We start from the raw sequence: 19,304 nt of genomic DNA, 5'->3' as shown, positions 1-19,304 counted from the left end.
TGTCTCCTCCGTAAAAAGCTCTGAGATGTAAAGCACGGTCTGCTTTTTCTTCATCACCATCTTACTATCATTTTGTCTGTCCTTGGAGCTTAAGCTTGAAGAACATCAAAAGGATTTATCACGCTTACGCTGGTCTTTATCTGTGCCAGGAACGCAAGAGCCCGCGCTATCGACAGATACATAACATCTTGTGGAAACAAGTCTTCGTCTCCCGCACTCGGGGTTGGTACTGGTTACGTCTCTCCGAAAGATGACATTTTAGGAACCGAGTTCCCATCTGTTCAGCATTGGACCTTAAATATCTGGAATAATGTCTACTAAATCCCTGGGGTTTGCCATTAGTAATCTCTGCTGTAGGTTTTTTGGTCCCCTGCGTGTGCGGGCTGTGTGTCCTTTGGAGATTTGTTAGCCTTGCTGGAGGAGAAGATGTCTTCCCTGCAGGAAGACCGGTCTGCAGACAAGGGAGAAAAATGCTAAAGAAGTGAGACATTTCCTTAAATTTCAAAATGCAACCCAATCAAGGAAGAAAAATAAACTGAGTAATAGAAAATGGGGCTGGAAGAGAGCACTGAAAATCAGCTAATCTACCCCTAAACCCAAGGGCAATTCAGCTATCCTTAAACCACCTGTGATCGGTGTTTTTCCAACCTGTTCTTAAAAATCTTAAAAGCAACTCGACTATTTTTCCAGGCAATTTTTCCAGGCCTTAATTATCCCCTCCGCTGGCAAACTGCCCTCCGTCACCCCGGCTGCATCTTCCTTCCTGCAGTTTAAGCCCATGACTTCTTAGCCCTTCTTCTGTGATTATGAAGAGTTTATTTCCTTTCTCTCGGTAGCTATATTTTACGATTTACTATGTCCCCTCACTGTTTTTTCTCCTCTAGACTAAACAACCCCAGGTCCTTCAGGCTTCCTTTTTGGGATATCTTTTAATTTTCTAAGCACTTTACACGCTCTCCTCCAGACTCCCTCTATTACTCGTTCACCACCTTTATTACTAAATCATTATCTAGCATTCATTAGACATTACTTATTCAGGTAAATGCTATTTATTATAATATCTTTATTCTTCTCATTATTATAGAATATAATAGCTGTTGTCCAGCCATCTGCCAGCTCTTTATGGCTTTGCAGAGGTGAGGGATGGGTGTGTTAAGAGCAGTTATTCTCGGCACCAAATTGCAATAGGACCATAGGGAGCTCGGAGGGTTTTAACGAGAACCAGCGCAGCGGTTTCCAGACTTGCCAACCGTCGCTCAGACATGCTTGAGGACCCCGCTCCCAAAGAGGTGTGAAACACGCACCAGAAATTTGTGGTTCCTCTGAGGTCTACATGGTTTTGGGGAATCCCTGGACCGGTCCAGTCCCGACTTGCAGGGTCCCGTGGAAAATCAGGGTGAAGTCCCCAGATTTGTGCTAGGCAGGGAGGAGAACAGCAGCCAGGCCAGGCGCTAAATGAAAGCGGGGACAAGAACACCACTTTTTATCTGTTTTCAAATGATGTTTTTTCTCCACAAAGGCGTTTTGATAAGAAAAAGTATTTTGCGTTATTTATTGCAATTAGCTCTGAGTATACAGTTGACTCCGCTGAAGATAAGGACCCTGGAACTGCAGAAACAGCATCACCAGTGAGATAAGCAACAGCCATCAGTGCACAGCGGGTTTCCGTTTCAGACAGAGGACGTCAGACCCCCCGCTAGAATAAAAACGTCCAGCCCTACGCAAACACACGCAGCTAGAAATATTTTTTCCAGTTGAAGACCTGGCCTGGGATCTGTACAATAAAGCAGCGAATTGTTGTGCGTGCACTGCGTATCTGCTAAGGGTGTTTTGAATGCAAAAACAACACAGTGCTTTTTTTTTTTTTTTCCTGCTTGGAAGGTATGGTTTTGGGGGAGATGTCTGCATGCTTTGCAGAGGTTTTGGTCAAAGAGCTCCATTTAGTCTCCTGCAGATTTTAATTCAGGCCATTTGAGACTAAAATACACACTAAAATACATCTAAGTGCGTCTTCAGCAGCATTTAATGGTGTCCGCTCCATCAAGGGTGATGATCCCGAATCCACCTTTCTGAGGCTCAGTTTCAAGCCTACCATTGCTTAAAGAGGTGGCAGGAGATGAGGTGTCCACGGAGCGGACATCGTTCTGGAGTAGAGACACCGCCGTTAATGATGGGCAGAGCAGTGAACTGCCCCCAAAGCCCTGCTTGCCGGAGCAAATCAGTGGGATCTGGGAAGGGGCGGCTGATCCCAAGGGAGTTTGGGCCTCTGAGATGCTTAGTCGTGTCCTGTGAGCCCATTACGTGAGAGGGAGAAGGCGTTCAGGCATTAGGGAAACGGGGGGAGTAGAGGGCTGGGGAGGAGGCATGACTTTTCCTGAGGGATCCTGGTGGTTTTCTCACTCCTTGCTTCACCTTCCTCCTCTTCCCCCCCCCCTCTTTCTCCCTCCCTCAGGCCAAGATCTTTTCTTTTTTAAGTTCCAGGTACGTTTGTGAAGTGACCCTTAGACCAGGCTGGTTTAGGTGAGCAAAGCCCCCGCCAGCCGCTGCCGATTAATTATTACTTCCATCCTCCTGCTTCTCAACCTTGGGAAACTGCTCTGTATTGGGTAATTCCTTTTTTTTTTTTTTTTTTTTTTGTTCACAAATGGACAACAGTCAAAATATAACTTGCCTCAGGCTTAAAAAAACCATTTCCTACCAAAACTGTGGGTCGGAGACAAGAGCCCCTTTTGGAAAGGGGTCCATGGATGGAGGGATGCCCATGGGGATGTCCCACCTCAGAAACGTAGGTTAATCTGCACCAGGGCAGCAGTATTTGGGAGCAAGATTTTGCGGTGACATTAGTGGCCTGGCAAAGGGACATGGCGGAGGCTGGCTGTTACGACACTGAGCACTTCAGCCCTCGGCACGATTTCCATTGGCACCTGCGTCGGGAGCCAAGCGGGAGACCTTTGCTCAGCTTCCTATTAACCATTTAGTTTTAATTAAAGGCATTCACCAGGCAGCTGTCACTGACCAGCTGGGAGACTAAATGGGTGGTCCCTAACCATCACGTCCACCTATTTTATTTTTTTTTCTCACTAATCTGGCCGGGTTTTGGTTTTGCAGAGGAGGGAAGGAGATGGGTGCAAAGGGGGTGCTTAGGAAAAGAGGTGTGAGGTTGAGCTGGAGCTTTTGGGGAGAAAAGGGATGAAAACCCTCACGCTGCAGCGTGCACAGGGATGAAGGACTGAGCGATGCAAAAGCCCGCTTAGTCCAGCCTGAACTTGAACCCTCTCCCTGTATATTATTGTGAATGGCCGGTTTTGGGTGCGCACACCCAAAACGGGTGAATGCATCACCCCAATCTCCCCCAAAAACTTCGGTCCCGGTGTCACCCCGCTGTCCCAAAGGACTGGGGACCTCGGGCTGCCCACGCTGTGCCCATCCACCATCCACAGGGGCTGCAAGTACCACTCCGACGGTGTCCCCCCCCTTGCACTGACATCTGTCCCTTGCAAGTTGAGGAGGGACAGCAAGCAGGGTGACCAGGCTGCCGGCCAGCCCTTATCTCCTTCCTCTGCCTTATCTGCTTCCAGTAGAAATTGGATTGGGAACGGGCGCCCCGGGAGCGAGGTGGGGAGCTCGAAATGGAGCGGCCGATGGGGGAGGCTGATAACGGCGTTTCCTGGAGACGGAGCACTTGGGCAAGGAATCCTAGAAACAGATCGCAGGGACGGCGGAGCTGAGATGGGTGAGATTAAAAAAAAAAAAAACCAACCCTTCTGCAGTGCTGGATTCCTCATCTGCCTGCAAAACAGCCGGCGCTGAGATCCTATCTGACACCTCGGAACAAAGCGGCGAGGGACCCCGAGGAGCTGGGACGACCCTGCGAGGTTGGGGAGGATGGACGATGCTGGCGGCCGAAGCGGCAGCTCCCGTGAACTGGGAGCGAACAGGGCAGCTCACGCACCCGAAGCAGCGCAGGAAAGTGGGTCATGGCTGGAGATCAAGACTTGTCCTAAAAAAAAAAAAAACCCACCCTGAGGTAGCAAGGTCGGGGAACTGCCCGTGGGGTGAGCGCTGTGGGTCAAGCCGTGGTAAATACCCCTTGTAGGTAAGTCCAGGTACGGCCCCGTGGGACCAGCGATGCAAACGCGGGAGGGATTCGCACCAGGGCAACCCGCCGCTGTGCGCCCTCGTCCCACGCATAGGTTGTCCCTTGTGGTAGGGTACAAATCCCCCCCCCCTCGGCCCCCGGCGAGCCCTTGGGCTGATGTGGGGTTAGGGTTTGCACACACAAGGGTGACAGTAAGGGACAGAGGCCACCAGTTGTCCTCTGAAGACCCCGGCTGAGTGCCCTGGGTGGAAAGCGCGGCGGTGCCCTGCCGTCTGGGCTCCCTTCCAGGCTCGTCATGGGACTCCCAGCAAATCCCCCGGGGCAATCCGATCTCCTGGACGCCAGGCACCTATCCCTCCCTCCGACACGTCGGGTTTTCCATGGTTTAAGGTGCCAAAGTTCATTGATAGTCCCGGCGGCTCGGGCACACCCACAGCCTGTGCCACCCTTCGTGGGACAACGCAGGTCACCCAGCGAGGAGGAAAGAAAACAAGGTGCAATAGGGATAAAGCCGCTTTGCACCCATATATAAAACCTGGGGTGGGGGAATCTCCCTCGTGATGCATCCTACGCAAACACCAGAGAGCTTGTATTGCTGCTAGTAGATATTAGCCGGTTTTATTTCACGGAGCAGTCAGACTTGATGATGAAACTCTGTCTGAAGCTTCACGGAGACAAATGACACATGTTTCCCAGTAGTCCTTGAATGGCTATCAAATGTGTCATAGTTAGGAGCCAGCCTGGAGGGACTTTTTCTCCAGTAGCTCCTATTCCAGGAAATGAGTCTGCCCTGTGCATTCCCTAAATTTGTCAGTGATCTAGGAGGCATCTTTGTTAAAATTAGAAGGTCCGTTTTGGTAAAGTTTCTACTAACTGTTGAGTAATTTAGGAGGTGAAATAACCACACGGTAAAAGTCTCCCATCTGTTCTGGGAAGAGATGATGGACTTATTGGGAAACACAACTTGCCCAGGAGTGATGCGGTGGCATTTGTCCCTTTGCAGTTCTGCTAGGGGTCCGATGGGAAACCTCCACCACCGTGTCCTTGTGCTGCTGCTTGCACCAGCTCCCATGGCCCAGGGGGGACCGTCACCCCCCCCAGGGAGGTGCACAGCCCCGTACGTGCTCTCTACACCACCCACACGCCTTCGCGTGGGTGCCAGCAGCTTGCACAACCCACGGTGGGTCAGGGACATGGAACACGGGTCCGGCTCCCAGGTCCCTTGGCGCGCGTCCAGGTGAGCAAATTCATCTCCGCTATGGGGTGGCCACATGAAAACTGAGGATTAGGAGTAGCGTCAGGTCCATATGAGCCCCTCGGAGATGTTGGAAGGTTGCCTGGAGGCCCACCTAGTTGGCACGGGACAAAACCGTGCCAAAAAGCCCTCGCAGCATCCCCAGTGCGGAGTACTGTGGTGCTTTCGCACAGCGTGGTCCCCACCAAAACCACTCCGGTTTTCCCCTTTGCCTTCCCATCCTCGGCTGGGACAGACCCAGGGCTGAGCTAAAGGTGGCACAGGGAAGGCTTGGTCAGCACTGCATTACCCCAAGCCCAAATATCTGAGACGAAATAGATGCCTGTGGCAGTATATGAGCCACCTCATCACCACCTCGAACTGGAAATACTGCGAGAAGAGCCTTTCTAAGCAGATGAGGCAGTCAAACTCCAGCAAAATCACAGAAAGAGCAAGTTAAAAAAAAAAAAATCATCCAGTGCCCCCCCCTCCTCTTGCCTCCCTCCCCATGAACTCTTACGAACTTGGAAAAACCAAAACAAAATAGGGCTGAGTTCAGCCTCAGTTCAAGTTGTAGATAAAGTTCAACCTACTTCTAATTTTATCCCGATGGTTCCCACCAGAAAATAGGCTCAGGAGCGGCGCCGTGGGGGTAAACCAGCCCTGACCCTCGCCCCTCTGCCAGCCCCCCTGGGTGTCCCCAAAACCCCTCTGCCCACCAGCTGCCACGTCCAGCATCTCCTGGAGGTGACCATGGTGCATCGCCATCCCACGGGGCTGGTTGTCCCCTGCTGTGTCCAGCCAGGGCCACGTCTCCGCGTGATGATGGCTGTTGGATTTGCCTTTGCTCAGGGCTCCTCTGGGTTGTTTTTTTTTTTTCATTGCTTCCCTTTGGAGGGGTGCTTTGATCCAGCATCACCAGGGGCAATTAGGTGGAGGAGAGGGTAATTAGGGGAGGAATTGGGAGGCGATGGATTGCGCATGGAGGAGCAGGGGGATATGAGGCTCCCTGCAACCTCCTCGCAGCATTTCCATGGGTGACATCGATGCACACGGGTGGTGGTGATTGCCCGGGGTGTGCTAGGTTTGCATCCCAAAATTCCACCAGTAAAGTGTTTGCAGCAGCAGAAAGTGGAGTCCCTATCCCTGGAGGTGTTCAAAAAACACGTAGACGCGGCACTTCAGGACATGGTTTAGTGGGCATGGTGGTGTTGGGTTGACGGTTGGACTTGATGATCTTAGAGGTCTTTTCCAAACTTAATGATTCTACGATTCTATTCTAAGTGCTAAAAAGAGAGAAAAGCCTTGTGCAAGGTGCTGGGGATATAAATGGGAACTGCAGGGGACAGGTATAGTCACCTGTCCCCAAAAAGGTGAGTGCAGATGGGGACCGGCACAAGGACAACTCGTCATCCCCGAGGAGGAGACATCCTCGCCTGTGGAAAGGGAGGTGAGGTGGCCAAAGGCGACAGCACAGAGGTGGAGAGGGGAAGGAGCCCTGTCTGCAAACACAGAGGGAGCAAAGGGAAATTTAAGTTACAGGACAGAGAGCAAATGGGGGAAAAAAATGGGTAAATTGGGCTGCAGCAGAGCTGGGTTATTTGGGCTTAGCCCCCCCCCGGGAGAGCCCCCGCAGCAGCACTTTTAAGTGCTCACAAAAACAAAAGAAATGCAATTTTATATAAAGAATATATACAGGAGGATATGTCCATTCAATGATTGTAAAAACCACTTGCAGTCTCCACATGCAACCCAATCCCTCTCCCAAATGCTTCACTGCCCCCCCCAAACGAGACTGCATTTATCTTTAGAAAATCAGCACAAACCCTTGTTTTCTAGCAAATACGCCGCATTTTTGTGCTTTAAAAGAAGAGCAGAGCAGACCTGCGAACTGGGGTTTGATTTCTCGCATGAGTTGTAAAATACAGCCCTAGGGATAGAAGTTACCTTAGCTGTAAAATAATCCACGAACTGGATTTCACAACCTTTGTCATCCTTCTCTCCCCAGAGCAATATTTTACAGCATTTGCCCTCAAACCAGTTTTTCATCAGACGACATGTGTAATTACCACCAGACAGGTTTTTGGTAACCCATCTCCTGACGCAGCTTTTTCTCCCACCCTCATGCTGCGTAGCCGCCGATTTACCGAATCTGGCCTCTTCCAGACTTGCTTTGAAAGGTGAATTTGAGATCTTTTGGAGCTCAACATTTTAAAATATCAAAAAATGTAATTTCAAAATTGATCTCTGAGCTTGAAGGGTGCTCTTCTCACCCCAGCGTGCAGGTGGCAATAACTACTGGGAGATGTGGTGTTGCTTCTCTGTCCACGGGGCTGATGGACGAGGAGGAATGCCTGGAGGTTTCTGTAGGGTCAAGGGTTGGGCTGGGAGGTTTTGGGAGGGCCAAGTCCCAGCAATGGTCCCTGATTGCCCAGGAGGTTTGGAGAGGAGATGATTGTAGGTGAAGAGGATGGTCCTGCAAGGCTGCTGGAGGGGACAAACCTCCAGGAGACTGGCTCCATCCCATTGCTAGGGGCCCTTCTGCAGTGCATTAAAACACAAATTTCCCCTTGGCACCAGTGCTGGGACCTGTTTGGGACACACTCACCTGCAGTGAGGCAGATCTGCAGCTCTGGAGCACGGCTGGACAGCACACAGGAAGATTTCTCCCTCCCCATGATAGCTCCAAGCTGTAGGACAACCACGAGGATTCAGGAGTTGTTACCAAGGCGGGGAGTAGCAAACGCCAATCAGGATTTTTTCCAGGTTTTATCCTATGGACAAAAAAGTGCCAATGACAGATAATTTGGCTGTGGTTGACACATGGGACCTGGGGAACCGCCAGCTCAGCCGATGCCTGACCACGGCACGTCAGGCTGACGCTGCTCCTGTCCCCCTTGTGCCCGGCATCCTGGCTCCGGATCCTGCACAGGGAGTTGCACATCTGATGCCGGAGCACCGGACTGTGTGCCAAGGAAGCCCAGGCTCCTGCAGAGCTCACTATTATTATTTTTAAAGGTAGCAGCGAGCTGCTTGTTCCCCATCTCCACGCATAGCACGACAGCCAGAAGGAACTCCTCTCTGGTGCATGGGTGAAGCAAAAGCCGACGGGATTTGTCTCTTGGATCAGGAAGCCTGGGGATCCCACTGGTACCTCCAAGCATCCCCCAAGTAAAACCCACGCTCGGTGCTGCCTGCAGAAGTGTGGAAATGGTCTCCATGACCACCCATTTGGACTTTGCACAGGTCCTAGACACCAGGGAATCTCACGGACCGCTTTCTCCACCTCTCACGCACATGCAGACACTCGCTGCAGGTCAGTTCCTCAGCTGGCTCTACTCACCACATCTCCACCAGTTGCCAAGGCACTCATCTGCTCCAGGACCTGGTTTCTTCTCTACAGCTCCACCATCAATGACTGCCGTGGGGTCACCAGCAGCACCAGCGGGGTCTGTGCAGCTCCCTCCCCGTCTTGGCATGTTCATGTCATGTGTTTGGACGTCTAAGACCGACACGCGTGGGGACAGACATTAAATGCCAAAGCATTTCCCTCTGGCAGGTGATTGCTTCCATCAGACCTTTGCCACCTCCCGGCGTCGCTTTCCCAAAGTGGAAACTTTTGATGGGAAAGGTCTACGGGAAGTTACTGAAAAGGTCTGTGCTAATAAAGTCCAAGCACTTTGTTTAAATGTTATTGCTACAGCAACATAACATACATTGAAACAAAATGCTTCGGTGAAAAACTCGGACAATTTAGGACAGAATGGAATTCTGAAATCTCGGCATTTCTCTTGAGAGGCGCTTCGCATTTTTTTCCCCATTAACTCTGTGGCATGGCTACAACTGGTGGGAAATGGTTAGCCAGCTTTGATCCGGCATGGGATGAGGCATCGGCTTAGCATCCAACCCACCAACGCTTTGCCCTTCGCAATGCCGCTAACCCCCCTCGAAGGCTGCAGCTCCGAGGGGAGCGATGCCTTTGCATGGGACGGAGGAAGCCAAACCTCCCCAAGAAGGCTCCGTTTTGGTTGCCTGCCCTGGGACCATCCATCCTTGAGGCCCTGCGCTCATCTTTAACAGCAAGGATAACCACAGCAACTCTCCAAGAGTTCCAGGCAGAGTCTGCATCCCTGGAAATGTTTAAATCATTAATTTATAGCCCAAGGATGGGATCTTTTTTGCAGAAATCTGGCTCTAGGAATTAATTCAGAGAAGTCCTGAGGAGTAGGATAGACATAAAGCTAGGCTCAGTAGTCACATTTATGTAGCCACAGAAGTCTCTGGCTTTATAATCAGTGATCGCAACATAGGATCCAAAAGGAAGAGGCCATATAGTCCTGTAATGTGCATTACTGTTTTAATATCACTGTTCTTCTTGTTGCACCCCAAGCAATAATCATTTAAGCTACAGTTCATCTTGCAAACACGGCAGCAATGCTGTTACATTAAGTGTGAACGTACTTTGTCACTTAGGATTTATCTTTGTTACCCATTTTGCCACCAGCATAAGCATTTAAAAACTCTGCTTATTATTCACTATTAGAAGTGGAGCCGCTGGAAGAGGGGAACAGCCCGGCTATTTGCCAGTTTGCCGTGTTTTAGGAAAGCCAAGCAAACTTACTCTGATTCCTGGGGTTTCTTTATTTGCTGCTGTCTGGGGTTTTGGCAGCCACGACGAATTCACAGAAATATTCCTGCATCTTGAAAGCTTCAGATCTGCTGCAATGACGATCCATTTAATCCAAAATCTTATGTTTACCGCAGGTTATTTTCTCATTTAATGTATTTCAGTGGTCCCAGGGCCCAGAGACCATCCCCGCTCTTGGCTTGGCTGCTCCCAGCCCAACTCCAGTGTTGATGAGCTCTTTCTGAAGCTGGTCCAGATGCTCACAACCTTGATTTGGTGGAACAAGCCGAAATTCAGCTCCAGCACACCCTGGAGCTGTAGGGTCTGGCTGTAGGTTGGGGCGGTTGATGGGGATGTTTAGGGATGGATCCATGGAAAGGGTGGCTTTGGAGGAGAGATTTGGATGGGTTTATACTTCATTTACCCACCAGCAGTGATTTGTCTCACTGCAAAACCTTCTCCCACCCAGTTGATGCAGCAACAGAAACTACGGGTAGGACCCAGGAATAATTAGAAATAACACGACAAAACCAGTTCATACTGGGTCAGCTTTTCAGCGGTAGATGTCACAAACCAGGTTATTGTTTTTCCCTGTGCTATCACCAAAATAACCCAAAGCAATGTCTGGTGATTGTCCGAAGGACTGAACAGGGGGTTTATATATTTCTAATTTATAGCCCTACGCAAACATCCAGGAATGACCCCCTTGTCCATCACAAGACATTTTGGGGATGCAATGGGCGATCTGCCCTCCCTCACCAGACGTTTTATGAGCAGGTTGGACAAACTGCCCCAGGAAGGGCGCTGGTGCGGTTGGTCCTGCTTTGGGGCAGAAGGATGGATCAGGTGATGCCCCACATCACGCGTAACGCTGCTTGGTAGGTCACGTCATCTACTTTTTGTGGCAGTACAGAAAAGATCGGGTGTGGGGACACCGTTGTCCCCTGGGCAGGGGACCCAGCCTGGGCGTGCCGCACCGGGGAGCTGCACCAGAAATGGGCTTTCGGGGGCAAATAAAACACAAGGGGTTATGACAAAGGAAAGCAAGCGTCATGGATCGACTCAGTGCCATTAAGGACGTGGGTCACCCTCCACCACCTGACCTTGGCTATGCCTAATTTACCAACGCGGATGTTGCTTATGATGGCTGAGACCTCGACTGCAGGTAGAAGAGCAGAAAAAGTGAGCTTTTGGGCAAACTGAGTTTAACTAACTCATATAAAATGCTTTGCATGGACTTTGAGGTTAATATCTAGCTTCTAGGAGATACAAGAGGAGATGATCCCGAAAGCCAGCAGCACAAGTCAGGAAGCATTTAATTAACCCAAGGCTCTTTCCCTGAGCAGATACGGGGTTGCGTGGAGCAGTGGGTGACTTGCACTGGTTGCAAGTGGCCTGCACCTCATCGTAACACTTCATCTATTTCTTCATGGCCTTACAGCAATGAGCTGAAGCCCCAGCCAGCCACGGGGATCCCTCTGCCACGGCCCCACCTTCTTCCACCTCCTTTTCATATTTATTTTGCAGCTCGGCTGCGTTGCAGTGAGCTCCGAGCACACACACGTGGTCACGGATGGCATTTTGCAAGACTACTTCTTCAAAAGTGGGAACCGTTTCACCGCTAATTTTCTGGCCGGAGCCCGATGACGCACAGGCACAAACCGCTCACCTCCAGTGACATGCATGGCTTCCCAGGCCAATGCACACATTTCAATTAGCCAAAAATTAATTGGCTTGGGCTAGAGAAGGGTTTTCCAGAGGAGACTTCTTAGAAAAACTGCTTTTTTAAAGTTTTTTTTTTTAAAAGGAGGTCGAACGCGGTAAAAGGCAGAAGTGGTTTGCGAGCCCTCGTTGCTGCTGTGTGCTGTAGCGTTGGGTGAAATGGATGTGATAAACGGGGGATTCTCCAATAGGCACCCACGTCCAGCCAAGGTAGGACATAAATAGGTGGGCAATTCCTTTAGGACAGAGGCTGGGGAGCAGGGGAGCGGCTGGCTGGGGAGACAGAGCCAGGAGATCCAGCCCAATCCATCACCCATGGACCTCCTAGCCCTTTACACCGCTCCCATGGGCTTCATCCTCACCCCCATGAGAAGTGACGGGGAGACGGACCAACTCCAACCGGAGCTGCAACACTGCGCAGCATCCCACCCGGCGCCCGGAGCATGGGATGAGCCATTCCCACAGAGGGAAGGATCAGTCCCTCTGCTACATTTCCAAGCAGACACCATTAGGGATTTTTCCCCTCCCCGCCCCATATCTTCCTTTTTTTCCATCCTAAACAAAAGAAGGGTCTCTCCCAGACCAGCACAAGTGATAGCGCGTACCCACAAAACGATGGGGAAATGTCAAGCTTTAAACATTTATTACTCAGATGATGCATTTTATAGCATACAGTGGGTCTGGATGTTCTATAAACAAAGACTGAATTGCCACAAAGAGTTATTAGCTCCCTTGTTTTAACAGTCTCTGAAACGCTGAAAACGATGAGTTCATGTTTTCTCTAGTATGAATATCTAGTCTTTATTCTCCCCAAAACCTTCTTCCTTTTTTTTTAAATTTTTTAAATTTGTTTTTAAAGCGCTTAGTTTAACAAATATGATTAAATTAAAAATGTCGCTTTTTCAAATGCAAATAAATACATTAAAAAAAAAAAAAAAGAATTACTAGCATTCAACTCCATGTTCTGCAGGACACCGCAGCTCCCTTGGCTATCGACAGTGGACTTCGCAACCCTTAGTGTCATTTCTCCTGAAAAAATACTAAAAGTATCACCGGGACTGGCTAATAGCTAACACCAAGAAGAGCAAAATTAGTGTAAAGCCATAAAATATCCAGCGGGGGAAAAAAAAATAAAAATCGTGTTTAAGATTTTGAGAGACTTCCAAGTGAGGGATGTTATAAAAATAAGCATGAAAATAAATCATAAGTTATTCTGACAAGTTTTCCTTCAAAGCCATCAATCATGCTAAGAATAGATACTAATTAATCTCCTTTGGGGAAGAGGGGAACTAGGCAAATCGCTTACTTTTCCCTTTTCTTCCCCATTTTTGTTTCACCTCCATATACATGAGACTTCTCCAAAGAGGGGTGAAATCCCTCATGGGGAAACCGAGCAAATCACTTGGCGGGTAGCAAAAAACCTCAGTTTGGAAAGAATTTCACCGTGAATGTGGTGAATTAGATGCTGGGGAGTCTGGCAGGGAGCCGGCAAACCTGCTCTGCATCCGAGGGGGACCGGCACGGCGGCGGTGCAGAGCATCGCTCCTCGGCAAATGCTTCAGACACTCGCCTTTACACCAGCCCGAGGTTTGGCCCCACACATATTTGGCCCAAGGAGGTTACTTTCCCCTTTGCTGATGTAGCCGTATGGGGAAAATATATTAAAACCCCAAGCGGATAGTTTTATTGAGCAGCGAAGATCAAATCTGGCTAATTCGGGGAGATGTAGCCAGTGGCTTCACACCTTCAAAAATGCACATTGTAGAATTACACTCTTTGGCGACTGTTTCTAAAGAAAGCCAAAAAAAGAGAAGAAAATATTCGATGACATCCCTAGGTGCTCTCACCAGGAATCCCAAAAATGTCCCAGTGCTGTCCCCCATCCTGCCCCACCAAATGACCTCCTGGTACCTCTTTTCCCAACACGGTACCGTGGTTAATGATGCCACGTGCCCACCGACCTCCTACTGACAGACTTCAGAAAGATACCATTGGCAGCACGTAATTTTGGGGAAAAAAACCCGTTTTGGGTCAACATTTTGATTCTCGTATCAACGGAGCAACTGACGTACCAAAGCGGTTAATGGCTGGATGAATGTACATTAATAGCGGAGATAAATGGCAAGACATTAAAAACCCGACAGATTTCACATAAAAGTTCTTCGGTGGGAGAAATCCTGGTGTTGGAGGGGAAAAGTCAAGGGCAAAGCCTGGTTGGTGGGGGTTGCAGGATTGCACCCCGACAGGAAAACTGAATAAAGCCTCATGGCTGGTAGGGGTAGGGAAATGCTTACGCACAAATACTGCCACGTGGCTTACACTTTGCCTCTGAATGCCTCCTGATGCACTGATGGGTGAAAATTCAGGTTTTTAGAAGCAATATCTCCAATTCTCTGGGTTTTTCTGTTTTGTTTTTTTTTTCTTTTTCACTACACCCCGAGAGCAAATTCTGGGGGAAGGGGAAGGGAGATGCTGCAGGGGCCGGAGCGGTGGTCTGGATCGCTGCCGGCAGGATCCCTGGCACCCTGACTGATCAGGCTGTGCCTCCGTTAGAGGACTTTTCTGTTCTTTAAAAAAAAAAAAAATCAAGACAAAACTCATTTTCAGGTCTTCTCCCAGAAGACTAATGCTGTGCCTGGGCGTGCTGCAATGGGTGTTAAATCCCCTTCTCCTCTGCTCCCTGAGAAATCAGGGAGCAGGAAAAGCCAAGAGCAACGGGCGCAACCCTGAGCCTTGTAATACTGATGGGCTTTGCTGCCTTAATCAAGTTCAGCTACTCATTAATACTATCAAACCCCATTGCTACTAACAAAGCTGACCCAAAGCAAGGCGCCGTCACCATGCGAAGCTCCCAGGCTTCAATTCATGAAGCAGAAATTAATTTTCCTAGACAAGCCCAACGCATCCAGCAATAATTTTGCTGCTTTCTGGGTAGACAGGAAAATTGAAGCTCCTGTTTCCAGCTTGCTCCTCTTGCTCCATGTGCAGATTAGAAACCGCATCAGCAGCCAACCAGAAGAAAATTCAAATAATATTGAACCGCAGCATCAGGACTCTTGTCTCCTGCAATGCATTTTCTGCTGAAAATTCCTGCCCTTTGTATTTTTGCAGCGAAAGCTTCCTCCCCATCGCGGACAGACCAACACATTCATAAGGCACCCGAGAACATACTGCACATCCAAAGAGGTTGGGGTGAAATCTCTTCTCTACAAGCCACCAGAAATTCAACGTTTCGCTTGGAAAAATGGGTTTGAGCTGCTGAGATGAGACCCCGCTTGCCTGGTCCGGGATCCGTGCATGCCGGCACTGCGGCATAAATGCTCTTCTTATCACTGGGAAAGTAAACTGAAAAATGGGATGAAAACAGGACGGGCTGCCGGCATCGTGCCTTCCTTGGCTTCTCTTCCACTGTGCAGATGGGACGGGGCAGCTTGCACCCCCATTAGTCTTCACCAAAATAAGCACCAGAAGTGATTTAGCAGGTAAAAGCATCGCTAGCAAGCAAATAAGGAGACCACCAAGTCTTGTTCATGATTCGGGGAGCGATGCAATGGTGTGCTGCGTCCCTCCATACCAGCCTCCTAACCCTCCGGGCATTTCCTCGCCCACGTGGCATCTCGGCATCACCCCCCCCTGCAGCCGCTCTCTCCCTCGGGATGCTCCAGCATGGAGCAACCTGGGGATCCCAGAGCAACCCAGGGATCCCTGAGCAAACTCTCCTCCGCTGAACACATCACCCATCCCTTGAGGACACGGTGCCACTTACACCGACCACGGGACAGAGCCACTCCTGCACACCGCACACCTAGAAACACTGGATAGCAAATTCAGCTAGTTAGAAGCCAGGCTCAAAACCTCTATTTTTGGCTTTTCCTATTTTTTTTCCTCTTCTTTTTTCCTCCTTTTTGCTATTCACATCTTGTCTTCTCTTTCCCAGTCTCCAAAGAAGAACATCAAACCTTCATTTCTCCCTCGCCCTGTACATTATTAGGCCCGACTATAACAGGCCTGGATTTAAATGTATAATTACAACCATGACAGTAATTACAATAAAGCACTCCTTCAATGGAAACAAAAAAAAATATTACAAAAAAGATAGATGGGCTATAGTGGCTGAGGGATAACGGCGACTTGAACAGCAAGAGCCACAGAATCCCCTGTTTCTTAGAGCTCCCAGCTCAGAGGACATGTTTCTCAATCCATCGAGGAGTTTACTGGCAAGACGATGGTGGCTACGTTACTTCTGCAGTGGCTTTTGGACTCCTTTAAAATACTCCTTCTGCTTCAGCATCTTCACGTAAACCATTAGTCAGCTCGCGGGAAGGCGTTGCTTTCCTCGTCTCCGAGCTGCTCGCAATTGTCCGTTCAACGATACAATAAAATAAGAAGAAAATACAAACGCTCAAGAAAAAGAAAACCCAGTGCAAATAAGAAAGTCATCCCGCTCTCCGATCTGCTTTCGAAGGGGTGGCGAATAGGGGGGACACACAGAAAGTCGAAGACAAGAGAGGGGGGGGGAACCTAACGCAAGCCCCGCTCGACAAAAGCCATCAATTATGAGCGTCTGGTGTAGTGTGTGTCTGGCTTTGTCCTCCCGAGACATCTGCTGCCTGCTGTCTCCTGCCAGTTGGCCGGGGCAAGGCAGGAGGACGGCGTGAAAACAATACTAGCCCCCACTTGGATTCGGGGTTTTTTTTTTTTTTTTTTTTTTTCCAAATTCTCCATCTTCTTTCGAAAGCCAAACAATAACCCGGCGGGATGCGTTGCTGCTGCTTGAGCAATGTGTTCAGAAAAAGAAACCCCTAAAACAAAACCACGGCGGGGAAGAGGGGTGGCACTTGGCAACGCAGCTGAAAAAGAAACATGCTTCTCCCTCCCCACCCCACGAACGTATTCTCGAGCATGCTGGGGTTTGGTCTGCTGGGGGATTTAAATCGGAAAACCTCTTGCTGGATCCCGTCAAGGTGCATGTCTTCTTCTCGTCCCTTCCCACCCCACCTTGCCCTGCCCCTCAAGCCGTCAGTTTTTGGATGGTCTTGTTGTAGTACTGCGTGATGGTGGGCGTCAGGGGGTTCCAGTTGTTGGCGTGCAGCTCGATGACCTCCAGCAGCAGGGACCGCGTCAGCATGGACTCGGAGGGACACAGCATCTTGTCGCGTGCTATCGCCAACAGCTCCGTCATCATCTCGGGCAGCTGCTCTTCCAGCAGCCGGCCGGTGCTCTGCAGCTGTCAGAAGAAGAAGGGGTCAACCATGGCATATTGATCCTTATGGGTCCCTTCCAACTTGAGATATTCTACGATTCTATCATTCTATGATATTAAAACACCTCGCCGGCTTTCACAGACAACCTCCATCCCTCCAATTCTCCCCTGCTCGGTGCGGCAGGGCGAACAGGCAAGGTTAAAGGCGTCGTGGCTTTTGAAAATCAAAACCACCCGGCAGCAGGCTCCAAGAGCTGAACACGAAGGGCGAGGTTTTCAAAAGCATCCGTGCCGGGCTGCTGGAGGAGCGAATGGTTCAGCTCCCACTGACTTCAAAGGCGGCAAAGCTGGATTGCTTTGGAAAAAAAAAAAAAAAAAAAATCCCACCTAAAAATCATCCTATTGTCAAAACAAAGTGCAGGCTGTGATGTGGTATTCCTGCCTTCTACCTGGCCCTTCATTTACTCGCTGATTCACAGTTGTCAGTGACTCCCAGTCATTAATCGGAATAAGCAGAGCCCTCCTGTATGCATAACAAATCCTGCCCTGCCGAGATCTGCATTTATACCCGTCGTGCCGCTTCTCTGAGGACAGCCAAGGGTTTTTTAAAACAATTACTCCTTGGAGAGCCTCCATGGAGCAGCATAAGCCCTAGGTGGTCCCACAGAGGAGAAGATCCAAGCTTGGAGTGGACAGCAATGAGTCCATCATCATGGAAGGCTCGTGGGGCTTGAACGCAGAGCTTCCCAAAGTCCTAACCTTAAAAATTCAAACTCGTCCTTGGTTGCCTGTTGCTTTGCTGAATTTCAACCATTCAGGCCGCAATTTCAACCGCTCTCTGCAAGGAAAGCATCCATCCCCACAGGCCAATCACTTCCCAAAAGCGAAACTAATGAAACTCTGCTATATTTGTACCAGCATTTCTCTGCAAAGCTGCTGCTGAGCACAGCAAACCTCTCCGTGTGAGCCACAGGGCAGCTTTTGCTCCAATACAGGTGGTTTTGTGCTTAAAAAATAAATGCAGGGTGAGATTTGAAGGAACCAGGATGATATAATTTTGTGATGGGGCCCAGCTACCAAACTTTTTGCATCCATTTACATGCATCAAAAGTCCAGTGATAGACTCTCAAGGGCCATCTCTTATCTCATGGTGATGTCTTATTTATTCCGCTCTGGTGAGAGCCCACCTGCAGTACCGCATCCAGCTCTGGGGCCCCCAACATGAGAAGGACTTGGACCTGTTGGAGCGTGTCCAGAAGAGGACACGAAGATGATCAGGGGGCTGAAGCACCTCTCCTATGAGGACAGGCTGACAGAGTTGGGGTTGTTCAGCCTGGAGAAGAGAAGGCTCCGGGGACACCTTATTGCAGCCTTTCAATACTTAAAGGGGGCTTAGAAGAAATATGGGGACAGAGTTTTTAGTAGGGTCTGTAGTGATAGGACAAGGGGTAATGGCTTCAAACTAAAAGAGGGGAGATTCAGACTAGATAGAAGGAAGAAATGTCTTACGATGAGGGTGGTGAGGCACCGGAAGAGGTTTCCCAGAGAGGTGGTAGATGCCCCATCCCTGGGAACATTCCAGGTCAGGTTGGACGGGGCTCTGAGCAACCTGATCTAGTGGAAGGTGTCCCTGCTCATGGCAGGGGGTTGGATGAGATGACCTTCAAAGTTCCCTTCCAACCCAAACTATTCTATGGTTCTATAATGCAAAGAGGCAACACGGCTGTTTGGGTTTGGAAACATCTAATAGTTGCTTGACACGTGCATAGCCAAGGACAGAAGGGGCAAAGCAATAAGGACCAGGGTGGGTGGTGCAGGTGCTTCCCTACCTCCATGGAGCAGCAAAGCACAGCGTCTTCCTTCACATCCTGAGATTGCAACAACTACAAAAGAGAGAAGAGAGAGGCAGTGAGAAATGCATGACCTCCTCCTCCTCCTCCCTTACGACCTTTCTTCCATCTCTTCGTCCGGCTTGGCTTTTGCCACTTCCAGGACAGGAAGAGGGGAGGAAAGAGATTATCGACACAAAAAATTAAGATCAACAGTGATAAAATGCAGGGTAAAGGGTATCAGCAGCTTATCCACTGCTGAGAGAGAGCAAGCGGGGCAGAATATAGAGAAATTAGATTAACAACTTTCAAAATAGATTTTATTTAGGTTACATTGCTTTTTTTATCCCACGGCAGGCAACGAGAAAATGCACTTGTTTCACGTACACAGCGACTAAATACAACCATCAGACGACAACATTCGAGCAGCACGGCCCTGGGAGTGGCTGTTTGGAAGGGAAGGGCTCTGCCCAAGAGGCAGCCACCCACCACCAAACCTCTCCATCCTCATGGGGACACTTCTAACAGCCACAAAATTACCTGATGGGAGAGCGTTACATCCAATACACCGTAATTAATACGGCTCCTTC

General features: G+C 49.6%; 1 protein-coding gene and 1 long non-coding RNA gene across 6 annotated transcripts in view; both read right to left on the bottom strand.

Annotated features, from left to right (window-relative positions):
• Positions 1–1,043: 1,043 nt before the first annotated feature.
• LOC115337165 lies at positions 1,044–3,989 on the bottom strand. The gene is made up of 2 exons (XR_003922042.1): positions 3,761–3,989; positions 1,044–1,451 (listed from the first exon to the last, which is right to left on the bottom strand). It is a non-coding gene; the product is annotated as an uncharacterized LOC115337165 (long non-coding RNA).
• An 8,319-nt stretch (positions 3,990–12,308) lies between these two features.
• Positions 12,309–19,304, bottom strand: part of CTIF (cap binding complex dependent translation initiation factor) — a 143,658-nt gene continuing 136,662 nt past the window's right edge. For all 5 annotated transcript variants that reach the window (XM_030004352.2, XM_030004351.2, XM_030004353.2 and 2 more), the window contains 2 exons: positions 18,715–18,768; positions 12,309–16,909 (listed from right to left, as the gene is read on the bottom strand). In XM_030004352.2, the coding sequence (XP_029860212.1) occupies positions 16,694–16,909; positions 18,715–18,768 (270 nt within the window). In that variant the 3' untranslated portion in view covers positions 12,309–16,693. The remainder of the gene's footprint in view (positions 16,910–18,714; positions 18,769–19,304) is intronic.

Source organism: Aquila chrysaetos, chromosome Z (genome assembly GCF_900496995.4).
Source record: "Aquila chrysaetos chrysaetos chromosome Z, bAquChr1.4, whole genome shotgun sequence".
Classification (NCBI taxonomy): domain Eukaryota; kingdom Metazoa; phylum Chordata; class Aves; order Accipitriformes; family Accipitridae; genus Aquila; species Aquila chrysaetos.
Note: the sequence above shows the minus strand (reverse complement) of the source record. Positions and strands in the feature narration are given on the sequence as shown.